This window comes from Hippichthys cyanospilos, chromosome 4 (assembly GCF_059441005.1).
Source record: "Hippichthys cyanospilos isolate Australia breed blue-spotted pipefish chromosome 4, RoL_Hcya_1.0, whole genome shotgun sequence".
NCBI classification, from domain to species: domain Eukaryota; kingdom Metazoa; phylum Chordata; class Actinopteri; order Syngnathiformes; family Syngnathidae; genus Hippichthys; species Hippichthys cyanospilos.
In genome coordinates, this window is record NC_142372.1 from 3,714,528 (window position 1) to 3,730,544 (window position 16,017).

General features: G+C 38.2%; 1 protein-coding gene across 1 annotated transcript in view; it reads left to right on the forward strand.

The window, feature by feature from the left end:
- Window positions 1–16,017, forward strand: part of LOC148424320 (protein kinase C-binding protein NELL1-like) — a 155,759-nt gene that overhangs the window by 14,071 nt on the left and 125,671 nt on the right. Inside the window, exon 3 of the mRNA XM_088413686.1 lies at window positions 11,931–12,081. Coding sequence (XP_088269812.1) covers window positions 11,931–12,081 — 151 coding nt within the window. The remainder of the gene's footprint in view (window positions 1–11,930; window positions 12,082–16,017) is intronic.

A 16,017-nucleotide genomic window follows, 5' to 3' on the forward strand; every position in this document is an offset into this window, starting at 1 on the left:
TTGCAAATCGTCACAGCGTATTATCGTCGAAAATTGCTTTTGTAGTCTGAGGAGAGCAATGGAACGTCGTGTTGACAATTCTCCCGAGACAATTATCAGCAGTTTCACCTACCTCACCCAAATTTGAACCTGGGCTGCGAAGAGCTGAATGAGCAGGAAACCGACTCAATACAAAACTTCCTATTTCTGGTTCATTAAAAGGGAAAGCGGTAACCCCGCAATGCAAAATGACTGGTGGGAACTGTTAATATGTCAGCGTGTCAATACGTCTCACGGAACGGAAATCCAACCAATTATGCCTCACCTAACACACGCGCGCACAAACAACAACCGGCAGATATTTTTCGAGCTTGTATTACATTCGATTTTACTCCGTCGTTTTTGGAAAGAGGATCGTTTGTCTCGGTAAAAAGAGAGGCGTTAAGAAAGTCATTTGTCGCGGTAAAGCGGGCTTGTTTTTTGTGTCACTTTTTTGTCGTTTGCTGTGTTCATAAGTTTACACAGCCTGGAAGAATTCATGTTTTTTGAGGGGGGGCAATTTTCAAATATATTGATTGTCACACTATGATATTTACTTCCGATACAATGTAGATTTTGCATATATTGCATATACGTATATTGCGATATAGTACTGTTCTTTACCAATATTGATTTGATACAGTATCAGCAGGAATGATACAAGTTTTTACTTTTACTTTTTACTTTTTACTTTTTACTTTTTCTATTTTTTTACTAAAATGTCAGACTTGATCAAGTAATACTTTCAAAAAAATCACTAAAAAAAGTTATAGAAATATATGATAGATAATAAAAAATGTCACCAGTCATACGAGACGATGGCGATTTTAATTGATTTTTGTTGAAGTAATAAACCCAGCAAACATTTGCGTAAAGTTTGATATATTTAAAAACATCCTGTGGAAAATATTTCCACCGATAATGTATATTGATTTGAAATGAGTTGTAAATGATCGTGAATACTTTTTCAAAGCTTGCTTAAATATCACTATTACCTCAGTCAAACCCAAAGACGTATTTTTACGTATTTTTCATTAGTCAAGGCATTCAATCTGAGATATGTATTTATTTATTTATTTTCAATTGTTACGATTAAGCAAGGTCAGAAAATGAATGGGACTGAATAAGTTAGTTTACTGCAATGTCACAATTATTTATTCTGACATTTTTTTTTTTTTTACGTATCTTTCATAGGTCTTTGCATTGAATCCTTTGCATTTATTTATTTATTTCAAGTGTGAAGGTAAAGGAGGATTTGAAAATGTATGGCACGGAATCAGTTCAGTAGTTAGTAATTATTGTAAACATTATGCCACTTTGGCAAAACATCAATTTCCCCATTTAGCTAATTTTCTTTGATTTTTAAAATGACGAATGAATCGAATTTATTCAATGTATTTCTCAGCCCTACTTTTTCCCAATGCGTTTCAGTCGCTATTAAATACATGCCAGTCTCGGCAATTTGTGGACTGGCCCGTACCGAACCCCAAGCGAATAGTGGTCAATTACTTTAAATGTTTAAATGGATCATATAATTTCATCGGTTATTGTAATTTTTCTATTTAGAGGTTAATTGGCGCTCGACTCCAAAATAGCAATTAATGCCTAATTTGAACCGATGCTTAAATGTGAAACGCTGACATCTATGGGCCATGTCATGTATTGCAGTATATCTTTAGCAAGACTACGACTTACAGGATGTGATGATCTCTGATAAAAGAAAAAAAAGGACCTCTAAGTGACCTTTGCTCGTTTTATCTCCGTACCTCCCGTCCTCATCGCCTTTCCCCGCGTCGCTCCGCGCCTCCGTTTCATCCACCGTCCCTCTCCCATCGTCTTCTAACGTTTTGGACTGGAAAACGTGGCAGAGTGATCAGCAATGAGGCTGTTGTGAGTACGCGATTAGGAAGCCTGCCCATCAACATGATTGCATGATGATTAGCTCATTGGAAGATTGCTTGCTTTATTCCACACTTAATGACGTGGCGCTTTCCAGCTCCCGGGGGGGGATGAGAGCTAGTTTCCCAGCTTTATCCCGCCGTTGCCTTTTTCAAGTATGCAGAGCATGGCTAATTGAGATAAATGGCTACGTGAAGCAACTGCGCGGATGTTTGGGGAACCCGCCGGTTGGTTCTTCCCAGTCGGAGTTGCTTTAGAGGAGACGTCGGGTAGATTCCGGTGATTTATTACCGGGGTTGGCAACCTTTTTTCCATCACGCGCCCCCCGGTGAAAGCGTGCAGCCCCTACTAGGTGCGAAGCAACCGTCGAAGATCGTTTGACCCGAAAGACCACCGAAAAGAAAGGATTAACGTTAAATAAAGTTTTCTGCGCAGCATGAAGTGCCCTCTATGGGATCGTGGTAAAGGTCTGCTCTCTAGAAGAAATAATTTGATTTTAAATCTAGTTTCCAAGTGATTGACAGTCTGTGTGACGGTCTGGGTGGAACCTGTCTGAAATGCGGGAGACCGGGTTTGTAAAACCTCGATCCCACCGAGACGCCAGCATTCGAGATGGCGGACCTCGGAGCTAATGGCGATTTGTCAGTGTTTCTTCAAAGTCGTGAATGTTTTTGGGTGTTTTTAAGTCTTTCTGAAAGCGCGTGGCCGGGGTGTCGGTGAAGAAGAAGAAGCCTCTTTTGATCTTGTTCGTCGAAGGTTGCCAAAAGTTTGCCAAAGGGTTCCAAATATTCACCAACAGTTGTTTTTGCGAACTTAACCATTTGCTAACACTTAGATAGATCCTTAAACTGTTTTTTTGCGTCGCAAATGTTTTTTTAACTCACTGTTTTAGAACAATTGACTTTTTCAGGATGTCTTAAAGGACCTAGTCCTAGATCATGATATTTTTTTCCACCTTCCTCAATTAAATGTATGCATATACATTTGGCATATTGCTAATTTAATTTCTATTTGAGCATGTTTTTTTTTGTTTTTTTTTGGTACCGATAGTTCTAATCAAGAAGTGAAACGTCTCGTTTACTGAAGTCACATGGCATTCGCCCCCTTTATGACATCATAGAACCTACCCCAGCCAAGTGAACGGAGGAGCCAAAACTGTTGTTTTACTGCATGGGTTTGCCATCGTTATGGGGCCTCTCACAAGTCATTTTTATCTACTCGGGCGGTCCCTTTAAAAAAATATGTATTTACAGTTTTTCACTGCTGTTTATAGGAAATAGGTATCAGGCCAGTAAAAATCAGCGTATAATTAATGCTCATTGAAATGCTATTGTAGGGAATTTATTTGAAAATGGATGATGAATTCAAACTCAGTTTTTTTTCCTCTCAATAATCAGCATCCGCTTCAAAAATCCATTTGTTTTCTTTTATCAATTCACACTATAATATTTTTGTAAAACATAGCGTCCGGACTGCTTTCATATAGTCGTCCATGTACTCCAGTGCTTCTTCTCAACTATATTTTGCCCCCCCCCCCCCGTCAATGCACTGACTATAAAAAAGATTATTATTGATGAAAATTGTTTAAGTATACCTTCACATGTATCCTTTTTAACATTAACAACAGAAAAACGCAATATAAGCTTAGTTTCAGCTTAGTCTAAAACGGAAAAAAAAGAAGCAAGTGCACCAAAGTGCCTGAAACTAAAAGAAAATGATGAAAATGATTACTTTATTGCAATTACATCCCGCATGACCAAAACAAAGCCTTTTTCCTAGGATCATCCGCGCCCCCCCGGCATCACCTCCCCAGGGGGGCCCGCCCCACTATTTGACAACCACTGATGCACTCTAATTTGACAACCACTGTTTGATTCCTTTGATCCAATTTCAAGGTCGTTTTTTTTTTGCACATTTGTCAACCTTATTTAAAAATTAAAAATGCGGTGCGGAAACATCAGACAGGGATTTTAGTATACTGCCCTTTCACTTCAGTTCAAATCACGTTCCTTCCTCGAGAACGACCATTAAAATAAACCACCGTCTCTCTCAAGAAGCACCAATAAAACGCGGACATTGTAATTCGAACTGAGAGGCGTTTTAGCGCAGAGTGTGTGTGTGTGTGTGTGTGTGTGTGTGTGTGTGTGTGTGTGTGTGTGTGTGTGCGCGCGCCTGTGCGTATATTCATGCATGCTGATGTCAATCGTTTGGTTGGTTTGAGGCACAATGAGCCACCTGAGGTGTTGAAAGCTGCCCATCACAGGGGGGGGGGGGGGGTAATTTTGAGCTGGGGGGGGGGGGGGGGGGGGCAGTTAATAATTGACAGCAGTCACTAACACAGACAAATCTGCATGATATGAAGGGATTATTACCAGAACAAGAAATATGAACATTATGATGAATTCCTTCGACGTTTGAAATGACACACTGTGGTTTATTAAATTTCAATAGCCTAGTTTTATTCAAATGAAATAACCGCTACTAAAAAAAAAACAAAACAGGCCAGAAATAGGCAGGCTATGTAAAAAAATAAAAATAACTATCCAAGCACTTCATCACTTTTTTTGCTCAGTGGTTTTAAAATATCCATCCGTTTTATTTACCTCCATAATTATTGTTATGATGTTAAAATACTTAAGTTTAATTATCATAGTAGAAGCACACTCTCGTACTGATAACTGAATGAATCAGATGATTATGGCCCTTCAAAAATCAACTGAAAAAAATTGGCAAAATATTTTCAGAGGATACCGCAAACCTTTTACATTTTTCTACTTGTTTACAAGTTGCATACGATTTATTAGACATAAATGCATACTATTACCTTGTATCCTTAAATGTAAAATTTATTAGTGAGGACCAGCCATTCAAAATAAAGCAAATCTTAGTTTGCCAGTGAGAGTAATTTATTTTTGAAAATTAGCTTTACATAATTGAGGTTTTGCACAATAGTTCCTAGCATTTAAGCAAGTTATGCACTAACTATAAAAAGCTAGTTTTGGAATATTTTTCATATCATTTAAAAACAACACAATAAAAAAAAAAAAAACGTGAGAACAATGAAGGGTTTATTACTTTTATTCAAATGGAGTAAAATCGTAATCATCCAGACCCAAAAAAACCCCCCCAAAAAAACAGTTTTCTTTTCGTGGCATATCGCCCAGCCCTACAAAAAAGTTTTGGAATAATTTTGCAATATTTTTCACATCATTTAAAAACAACACAATAAAAAAAAAACCTTGAGATTAACGAAGGGTTTATTACTTTTATTCAAATGGAGCAAAATCGTAATCATCCAGACTCAAAAAAAACAAAACAAAACAGTTTTCTTTTCGTGGTATATCGCCCAGCCCTACAAAAAAATTTTGGAATATTTTTGGAATATTTTTCATATCATTTAAAAACAACACAATAAAAAAAAAAACCTTGAGATTAACGAAGGGTTTATTACTTGTATTCAAATGGAGCAAAATCGTAATCATCCAGACTCAAAAAACAAAACAAAACACAGTTTTCTTTTCGCGGCATATCGCCCAGCCCTACAAAAAAATTTTGGAATATTTTTGCAATATTTTTCACATCATTTAAAAACAACACAATAAAAAAAAAACCTTGAGATTAACGAAGGGTTTATTACTTGTATTCAAATGGAGCAAAATCGTAATCATCCAGACTAAAAAAACAAAACAAAACAGTTTTCTTTTCGCGGCATATCGCCCAGCCCTACAAAAAAATTTTGGAATATTTTTGCAATATTTTTCACATCATTTAAAAACAACACAATAAAAAAAAAACCTTGAGATTAACGAAGGGTTTATTACTTTTATTCAAATGGAGCAAAATCGTAATCATCCAGACTCAAAAAAAAAAACAAAAAACAGTTTTCTTTTCGTGGCATATCGCCCAGCCCTACAAAAAAATTTTGGAATATTTTTGGAATATTTTTCATATCATTTAAAAACAACACAATACAAAAAAAAACCTTGAGATTAACGAAGGGTTTATTACTTGTATTCAAATGGAGCAAAATCGTAATCATCCAGACTCAAAAAACCCCCCAAAAAAAACAGTTTTCTTTTCGTGGCATATTGCCCAGCCCTACAAAAAAATTTCACCCCGATGTCACAATTTTACACACATCCTAAAGTCATAGTTTGTTAAAAAGCAACAACAACAAAAAAATAATCCTTATCGGTCGGGCTCTGTAATTTTCCACTCTATAGATCACAGGTGTGGAACTCCAGTCCTCGAGGGCCGGTATGTTTTCAAACCTTTTCCCTCAAAAACACCTGATTCAAATGATTGGGATCATTTTAAAGCTCTTGCAGAGCCTGCTAATGAGCTAATCATTTGAATCAGGTGTGTTTGGGAAAGAAAACCGGAAAACATGCAGGATGCCGGCCCTCGAGGACTGGAGTTCCACACCTACGCTATAGATAGTCAATAAAGAGAGCGCCCATTTTTGGACTAACCAATTGTATACATTTTTACTTTTTTTTTCTTTTAGCCTAATTCCGCTTTTGTGTATTCAGACACACATCTGCACACGCGGTATAAACAGCTCTATGAAGATAAAGACAAAAAGCAATTTGAAGCCGTACCATTAACATTCAAAGGGAGTACGGGGGAGTCAAATCCAAACTTGGGAAGTACCTCTGAGCATTGGCGTGCAAACATCTTCACCCGAAAAGAAAAAAATGAGGCGTTTTTCTTTGAAGAGTATTTTTTTCCCCTCCCTCGGCTAAGTTTTGCATCAAGGCTGCGCCCGATTGTTCTTTAAGTGACAGCCGGAGACTCTCAGACAGATGATTTTAATTTCTCTCCGCTTCCTCCTTATTTACAGTAATACCAGCAGTGCTTAGTCCAAAAAATGGCGATAAAAAGTGGAAAACAAATGAGAGCCTCCGGAGAGCAACCTGGTTAGGTCTGTGACACTAAACGTGACATTAATTACCTAGCAGATCGAGCGCTTCTTCATGTTTACATGCAGGTTATTTACTTGCAAAGGGAAGGATCTTCAACCGAATCATCCATTTTTTATCAATTCAGATTGATGAATTTTTCATCAGCTGAGAGATTCTTCAAATGTGAGCGGAGGCAAGTTAGGGGAAGCTCGGCAGCGGTCTGGCCTGCTTTATATGCGCTCCTTCAAGTGCTGCTCTCTGTCTCTTTTGTTTTTGAGCGAACAATGCAAACTTTTTTTTGACACTCTAAAAGCCCTTCAACATTTCTTGCCATTCTGGTGTATATCGCACACACGTCAACTACATTATGCAGCTGTTGTTTGGGGCTGCATCAAACATCTCCGTTGCTGGGACATGCCAACTGTACTTGCCACTGTTTTTTGTTTTTTTTTTCCCCCCGAAACTTTGTAGCGCACAGGAATTTAAAACCACATTTACAATGCTGCTCATTCACAACGTTTTTACATGCTGGTGCCATATGCTGACCTCCTTTTATTTTACAGTCGTATCTCTACTTATGAAATTATTTCCTGTATTTTCCGCACTATAAGGCGCACTTAAAAGCATTATTTTTTTTTTTAAAAAGCTGATGGTGCGCCTTATAATCAGGTGCGCCTTATATATGGATCAATATTGAGATTGGGATTTGTAGATGGGGAATGAACTGAAAAAGCAAGCTTTACCTGTTTTTTTTGTGTGTTTACAGTTGAACAAGGTTGCTCTTATTGACATTGAGTTATAATGCTATTGATAGTTATTATTATTACTTTGAGTATTACTATATTGTGATTAAAAAAACCTTTAAAATATGTCATTAATTGAGGGTGTGCCTTATAATAATGAATTGAGGGTGCGCCTTATAATCCGGTGCGCCTTATAGTGTGGAAAATACGGTGTATGTAAGTATATATATATATATATATATATATATATATATATATATATATATATATATATATATATATATGGTATGTGTGTTTGTTTGCATTAATTACAATGTCCCAACTTCACTAGAATTGGCCTTCATAAACTAAAAATGCATTGTGTTTACATCAACATGCACCAAATATAGCCAAAAAGAATTGTTTTCTCTCTAAATGTAAAAATCCATAAAGTATAAAAATAAATAAGAGCATCTAACCACAGATAATTGTTTACTTCAAGTGGTGTATACTAAAAATATGTTGTTGATATTAACAAATTAATGTTGCTGATGTTAAGCCACACGCAATAACATCAGATACAGTATTTATCCAAACAGATATTGTATGGAAGTTATTTATGAATTTCTTGTATTTTAATTGAAATCTTTTGTTTACATTTCTGCTTTAAGCAACATCTTACCTTCAACAGATTGAACATGCCTGCATGCCAAAATATTTAGAGAAAATGGATGAAATGGATGTGATTGAAAAAGTTTTCAAATATGTCATTAACTGAGGGTGCGCCTTATAATCCGGTGCGCCTTATATATGGAAAAGGTTTTAAAATATGTCATTAATTGAGGGTGCGCCTTATAATCCGCCTTATAGTGCGGAAAATACGGTAGTTCTCGTTACGTGAATACAGTTTTTTGCGAGCGGAAAACATTGCGGACGAACTATCGCTTATGGAAATTCGCCGGTACAAACACCTTTATGATTCGCCTGAAAAGGAATACCGTGATCTAAATTGCGTAAACGACTCCTGGTGAGCACCACATTGGTTGGAGATGAGGAGTCAGGTTAGGATTCTCTATTCTAGTGTTGTTTGTATGCTGTAGAGTCAATTTATTGCCACCTATATTATGGGGGAATATCGTGTGACTGCAGGGGAAAGCCAAGTGCTCAAAATGCATCAAGTATAAACCAAGCTGGACTTTTGCTGCAGGCTTCTTTTCGCTATAGTGAGTTTCAATGCACCGCAAATGCAGAAAAAAACGTTTTTGTATGATGCAACAGGAGGATTTTTCCTTGTATGGAGAAGTAAGAACGAGGGAACGGCTTCAATGGATTTTTTTTTTCACACTGGGGAGTATTTTTGCTCATGCAGGTTTCGGTGTAGAGGACTTTTACTGTAATTGTACGTTTGTATTTGATGGTCCCTGTAATCTACACAGGAGCAATAATATTCAGTTTTTGATCATTTTGAGCGTGTAATTTTGCCTAACTTTAAGTACCTTTTGTGATATGTTGTTCAGCCCTCTCGCTAATGTGCAGTCCTAGTTATTAAGCAATTCAAGAGAAAGTGATAATCGGTTCGTTTACGACAGCCCAAAGTGGTACGTATGCTTTTTTTATGCGAATATGTACAATGTTAGCCTTAGCTAATGCCAATTTTATTTTCATTAGCTCTACGGTGTGAACTGTCGAAGCGCTAGTGTCTCGTCTCATTATACACCAAAGATTTGTATCCTTCGTAAACAAAAGACGTTATTTTTCCGAAGAGGCATTTTTTAGCCTTAATTTTTTATCACGAGAACGTTCGCAAGTAGAGGTACCACTGAAATATTTTTTGCCTGTGTCTTTAGTTCTACCTCAAGTCCTCTTCTCCAACTTTTAACTCCATCCTTCAGAGCCCCCATGAGCATCTGAAATCAGGTTGGATCCTCAGGGACGGTCTTCTGTGGACTAGATGCATTGCTGACACGCTGGCTAGCTTAATGTGCGGGCGGTCCCAAAATAAGAGAAGAAAGACCAAACGGTGGTTCAAGAAGCAACAGAAATAGTTTGGCATACAGGCTGTTCAACTCGGGCGCAGCACAGATGCCAGAGAGCGAAAAAACGAGTCCATGGGCCTCATCAACAAATCTGGTATCTAAAAATAGGCTAGAAAAGACGAACTTACATTTCCATAATGTATCAAAACATCACAAGATACCATGCAAAGCTATTTAAGGTCAAGGCTATGTCTGAAAGTCAAGATGAGATTAGGAAAATTGCAAAAAATATCAAAGAGAAGATTAGTTTTTGAAGCCAAAGGACCGCATGCATTTGATTTCTTTCTTGTAAATAAATACTTGCACAAGAGTCATTAGAAAATCTGACATTATTACCTACGCAAATAAACACACTATACTTAATTGTTGTTATTTAAAAAAAAAAAATGAGGGTGATTGCCTTCCTCTTTTGCAAATGATACGTTTTGATTATAGTTGTGTATAGAGCTTAATTTCAAAGGACTATTGCATTTGTTTTGTCATAAATATGCGCACAGCAAGAAGCCCATAGTCAAGCATGTTTCTTTTTCCGACCATGATTACTTCCCGTTCTTGCAAAGGAACTTTTGACTCCAGTGGTGTACTTCATCTCCAGTCTCTCTTATTGATAACTGTCAAAGCCCATGAGTAAAAATATAGACGCCGTTATTGTTGTTGTTTTAGTTTTGACTTTTGGCTGAACAAGTATTTACGCACAAGCTCCGCCCTCGGTCATCAAGTCGCGCTTGGCGTTGGCCCAGCAGTAGCGTAGGTGGGTGACCTCATTTGCATAAAAGCGCAAGCAGAGGGCAACCAGAAAAAGTACGCCACATATTCATTACAGTATATATTTTGAATTGTGGGGGAAATTATGTGATCTCGTCTGCCAAGTTGATGTTTGTGTGCTTTTAATGGGTCACGACCCAGTTGGTAAAGTCGCTCGCTTTACCCGGTGCGCCGCTCTCACTTTTTACCTCGGAAGAAGCGACGGTGCACAAGGTCTCCGCAAACATGGCCGGCTCTTCTCAGGCATCGCCTGCGCTCCGCTGCGGAAAAGTTTTTGAATTTGTTCTGGAGCACGGGCGGCTCTCGAGGGCCAAAAACAAGGGCGCCCGCGGGTGGCGGCGAGTAATTACTGTACCGTTAATCTCAGTCCGTCACGTTGGAAGAGTCAGTCGGAAAACTAGCCCGGTAGACGTTATCCGGGGGATATTTGAAGACGAGCCCGAGGCAGCCGCGCAACTTGAAATCATCATAAAATATAGTTCTAAGCTTGCTCTTAAAGGTAGGAAAGATGTCAGCTTCCCAGACTGAAACTTGCTTCACAGGAGAGAAGCTAGAAAGCTCAACCTTTTTCTCTATGTCTGCTTTAGGATCTTTTAGAATCCACAAATGAGCTCTTTACTTTGGCGCTGCCTGAATATTTAGAGCTAGCTTGAAATCAAAAGAACGATTCAAGATTCCATTCAATGAGTTTCTCCACGAGGGCCTAATATTGAAGGATTGTAATGTTTCTGCTTTGGACTTTGTCCAGTAAGGGCCTCGCAGAGCAACCGGATAAATTCTATAACCAATCATGAATTAAAAAAAAAAAGCTGCCTTGTACCTTTTTTTTTTTAATAGTGCGGGAACAATGTACTGTAATCGGCCAGCGAGGGTTGAGGACAATATTATTTTAAAATAGGACCCCTCGCCACAATAATTATGAATTTTGTTCAAATATTCCACTAAGGTTGAACATGAGTTGAAGTGAGCGGATATAACTTCTCCTTATCTGTTATTTTTCAGATAAATTGTTCCCAATCAGTTACTGATATCAGACAGCGATACAATACTGACTCATTTTGATATCGGATATTTTGATAGTGTCGTGTTTGTGGGTGCTGTCAGTTCTCATACAATTTCTGCTTCCTATTTTTTTCAAGAACATATCTGCCATCCGTAGAACATTCCTTCCTGTGGTCGGGTCACGGTGCCTCCTTCTCAAAGCTGCATGAGTCACGTACCACATCTCGCGCTTTCGCTAACAAATTTCACTTTTATGATTCAAACAAGGTTCAACTGCTGAATAAATGCTTTGAATTGCAATACTCCTTCAATTTACTTTGTATTTTTTTTTCCATGAAGTTGAATTTGCAGTATGCAACCCAATTGTTTGGAATAAATGAGTCATATTTTCGCGTGATGTACCAACTTTTGCTGACTAATGTTCTTTGTTTGACTAGTTTGGCTTGATTGTCTTTTCTAGCGTTTCATTCTGAAAAATAAACGTAAGCATGAATCATTCCTTCTGGTACCGTCTTGAATCAATATCTGTAAGATGTACGCTTGTGCGTACAAGCTCATGATTTGTCCATGTTTTGCCTCCTCAGATGTCGGGAGAGCCGTTCAAGCTCCGGCACACATCGCGGAGAAAGTCATGCAGCTATTCAGGAGAAAAAGCGAATTTACCTTTTTGGCCTCTATCCAACAGAAGTCCTCCACGTCGGGTGTCATATTCTCCATCCATGAGTCAGAACACAGGTAATCCATCTCTAATCCTCTTCATTTTGTCTGCGGCTCCTTTCTGGCACTACTTTAACTGCGAGGGATTAGTCTTCTTCCTTTGTAAGAAGATGAATTGTCATGCTCGAGTTGTTTGCAGGTGGCCTGCTGTAGAGGCGTACTTAAGACCGGTGTTAAAGATTGCTTTTTCCGCCGTCATTTTATAGCGGGGCTTGATGGGAGGAACTGCGGCGGGTGGGATAACGTAGCGCTCGTTCGGCCATGCGAGGGCAGAGAGATAAGCTTCCGCGTTTTGTGCGCGTAAGATGAGGCGAAATGCTAAGCGTGCTGATAGCGCTTATCGCAGGACGTCGCACCAACGGCATTGCAATACAGGAAAACGGCCTTCAACTTGTACAGGTACGCGTGTACAGATCGGCGTTCAAGACGATAGTCTTCGCCGAGCGACTTGGCCCAGTCCAAGTCACCTTTTTAAGTCGGACTCCCGGTATTGCCTGAGAAAAGCTTTATTTTCATCTTGTCTCCATGCCGCCTTCTCCTTTTCCCAAAGATGTCTGTTTCTCAGTCGTTTAACATATTATATGAGAGAAATTGTGGCACTAGAGTGACCGAAACGAATCCAAGAGAGTCCCTCCAGTTTTCAAAATAAAATGTTTTTCAAAATAAAATAGCCTTCAGACTCGGATAATACATGAAATGGAAATAGTTCATTATTTTAGGGGCCCTGAAATAGGTGATCGATATTGACCCACGTACCATGTATTATTATTATTATTATTATTATTATTATTATTACCGTGGTTGGGGACCTCTGCCCTAAAGCATAGTTGACACCTGGGGTGCCCAATGCGTCGCCCGCGGTCTGCCGGTCCACGGCCTAGCTATTTTGGTCGCCCGCATGAAAAGAAAAAAAAAAAGAAAAAACTCAGCTGGAAAAAGGTCATTTGAGAAAAAAAAAAGAGCATCAATTGAACAAAAACATCAGTCATGTACACGTTTGAAATGTTTGAACTTGTTTCCAAACGACACCGTGTGAACGTGATTGATTTCAGAACAGCACCATGAGCACCGTGCTGCTCACATCGAAGTCTGCTTAACTCTGAGATCTAGAGATGATCAAGTTTGTTGAATGTTGACGTGACTGTGCTTCAGGGAAGAACTTCAAAATAAAAGCGTTCCAATGACGTCCATGTCAATTGTTACTTGTACCATCAGTACAATTTTTTTTTTAAAAATCAGGCAGATTATAAGGCGCAGCTTCAATTAATGACATATTTTCAAACTTTTTCAATCACAATATAGTAATACTCAAAGTAATAACAATAACAACTCTCATAGCATCATAACTCAATGTCAATATGAGTAACCTTGTTCAACTGTAAACACACAAAAGAAACACTTAATTTATCGGTTCATTCCCCATGTAAGAAGCCCAAACTCAATATTGATCCACATATAAGGCGCACCTGATTATAAGGTGCACCATCAGCTTTTTCAAAAAAATTAAGGCTTTTAGGTGTGCCTAATAGTGCCGAAAATACGGTGTATATATGCATATGTGTGTGTGTGTGTGTGTGTGTATATATATATATATATATATATATATATATATATATATATATATATATATATATATATATATATATATATCCTAATCTGTGAGTATTGTGGTGCTCCACCAGTTGTGTTCAAATATCAGATGCTTAAATGGCGACACTGCCAAAACTGATGCTATCCATCAGCCCTTCTAAGGCATTTTGAATCGTTTGTTAGCATTAAGCTAATCAGACAAAGCTACGGAATGGAAAACGTGTAATTCTTTGTCTGATAACTTCAACTGAAGTGAAGAGAGTTGAGTTCGCTGCCACCATGCAGGGCAAAAAGACAAGGAAAATCAATCCTTAGGGCTTATTTGAAAGTCACTATCAACATTATCTCGACTCTCTGTGTGCGCTTTTGAAAGCGATAGAGCTTTACTCATACCTGGCGTTGGAAGTTTTCATCAGTGGTGACGGTAGCAGGCCTTCCGCTGCGTGGTTTTGCGAAGAAGACACCCGCTTTGCAAAATAAGCCACGAATGGTGTGAATTATAAAAACGCCGGAGCATTCTGATGGCCATAAAGCTTTTTAGAATAGTCGTCAGGGACAAAAAAAAAAAGCCCGACGGCATTTATTTTTTTTTTAATGCTGCTGCAGTGTGAATTGGCGAGGAAATGATAGCCTTACAAAATCAACAAAGCCCAAGCTTTTAAACGCCGATGGCTTAAAGTCTGTCTAAACGACGCCTGAGACAAAATAGCATAATAGGGAGTTTTTGGGACACCCTGTCATTGCTTTCGGCCAATTGCCTAGTCTACTCTTCAATTTGCCCCCCCCACTTTTTTTTTCTCATCGTGCAGTTTTGTTGTCTGTAGTCTTTGTTGTGGTTTCATACATGGTGGCAGTAGGACATGTGTGGGTGCCAGCAATGAGTTCACCCCCAGATCCCCTGTGAAACTGCGAATGCTACAACTTGTTTTAAAGGGCAGGCGACATTGATTTTTCTCTCTCAAAGAAAAAAAACAAAACAAAACAAAGCAACCTCTCACCACACAGGCATTGTGAACTCTCATCACCGCATTCAATTTCCTCATATGGGCAGACCAAAGCTGTTGTGTTTCTTTTCAAGGGCAATTTAATAAACATCGTTTTAGTTTTGGAGCCAATAAGATTTATTAAATGTTCTGTGTTAGGAAAAAAAACACGACTGTTTTGAAATATCAGAGAGATTTCGCTTATCTGTAATGTTTCTAGACAGTTAAAAATGCTGTTGCTACGCAGTTTTAATTTTCTGAAAGAATCATAACCAATCATGAAAAAAATTAATTGGAGTAAATCTGACTGGTGGGAGCCTTCGGATTACTTTTCAGAGGCAGATTAATACTGACAAGTTATTGGTCCTACTGATGAATTATCAAAAGCAAGTTTGACTGAAATGTGCTGCTTTAGCCTGCAAATTTCACCACTGTGGTTTTGACATTCTTTAATTTCATTAAACCAATGGGAAGCCATTACTCTAAAATCTCACCGTTTTGGACTACAATAACTATGCAGTTTAATTTCAGGAAAGAAGATATTCAAACATGAAACCTTTTTTGTTTGTCTGTTTGTTTTAGCCAGCAATCATAGCTAATATGGTTTTAATGCTAATAGTAATGCTAATGCGGTGTACATGTAAGTACAAAAATGAAAAATTGAAGTTTATTCGAGGAGAAGTGTTTTAATTGTACTATAATTGTTTATTTAATATATATGTGTGTATGTATATGTATGTACAGTATATATATATATATATATATATATATATATATATATATATATATATATATATATATATATATATATATATATATATTAGGTTACCAAATACCAAAATATTCAACATTTGCTGCCCTATAATTCTACACATTATGACGATCACTTCATCTTATTTTGAGCTATTTCAGATGTGATTATTGGAACACTTCATTCAGGAATGATCTTACTGTGCTATAGGGTACTTGAGCTCTGAAATGACACTCCAAGAACACAGAAAACGTACTGCCATTCATATGTCCATACTGTATATTTGAATCTGTGGACGTCGGGGGTCCATTAACATTCACTTTCCTGCATATGGTTAAATGAAATTAGCGGGCAAGCTAGGCAGCGGTATGCTGGGACTACTTTAAGGAAAGCCGTTGTTTTGTCTGACTGGAACTCCGCAAGTGGGCAGTAATTACAGTCAGGGAGATGGAAAGAACCTCCAACGACTCCGCTTTAACTTGTGCTCCTCTGTGAACCTGTGAAACCTCTCTGTAGACCCTATTAGGACTTTATTCCATCCCTGTTCTTTACCATTAGAAAGCAGACCTCCTCTACTTCTATCTTGATAGACAGCCAGCTCCATCACATGGGCTGCACCATAATTCCCCC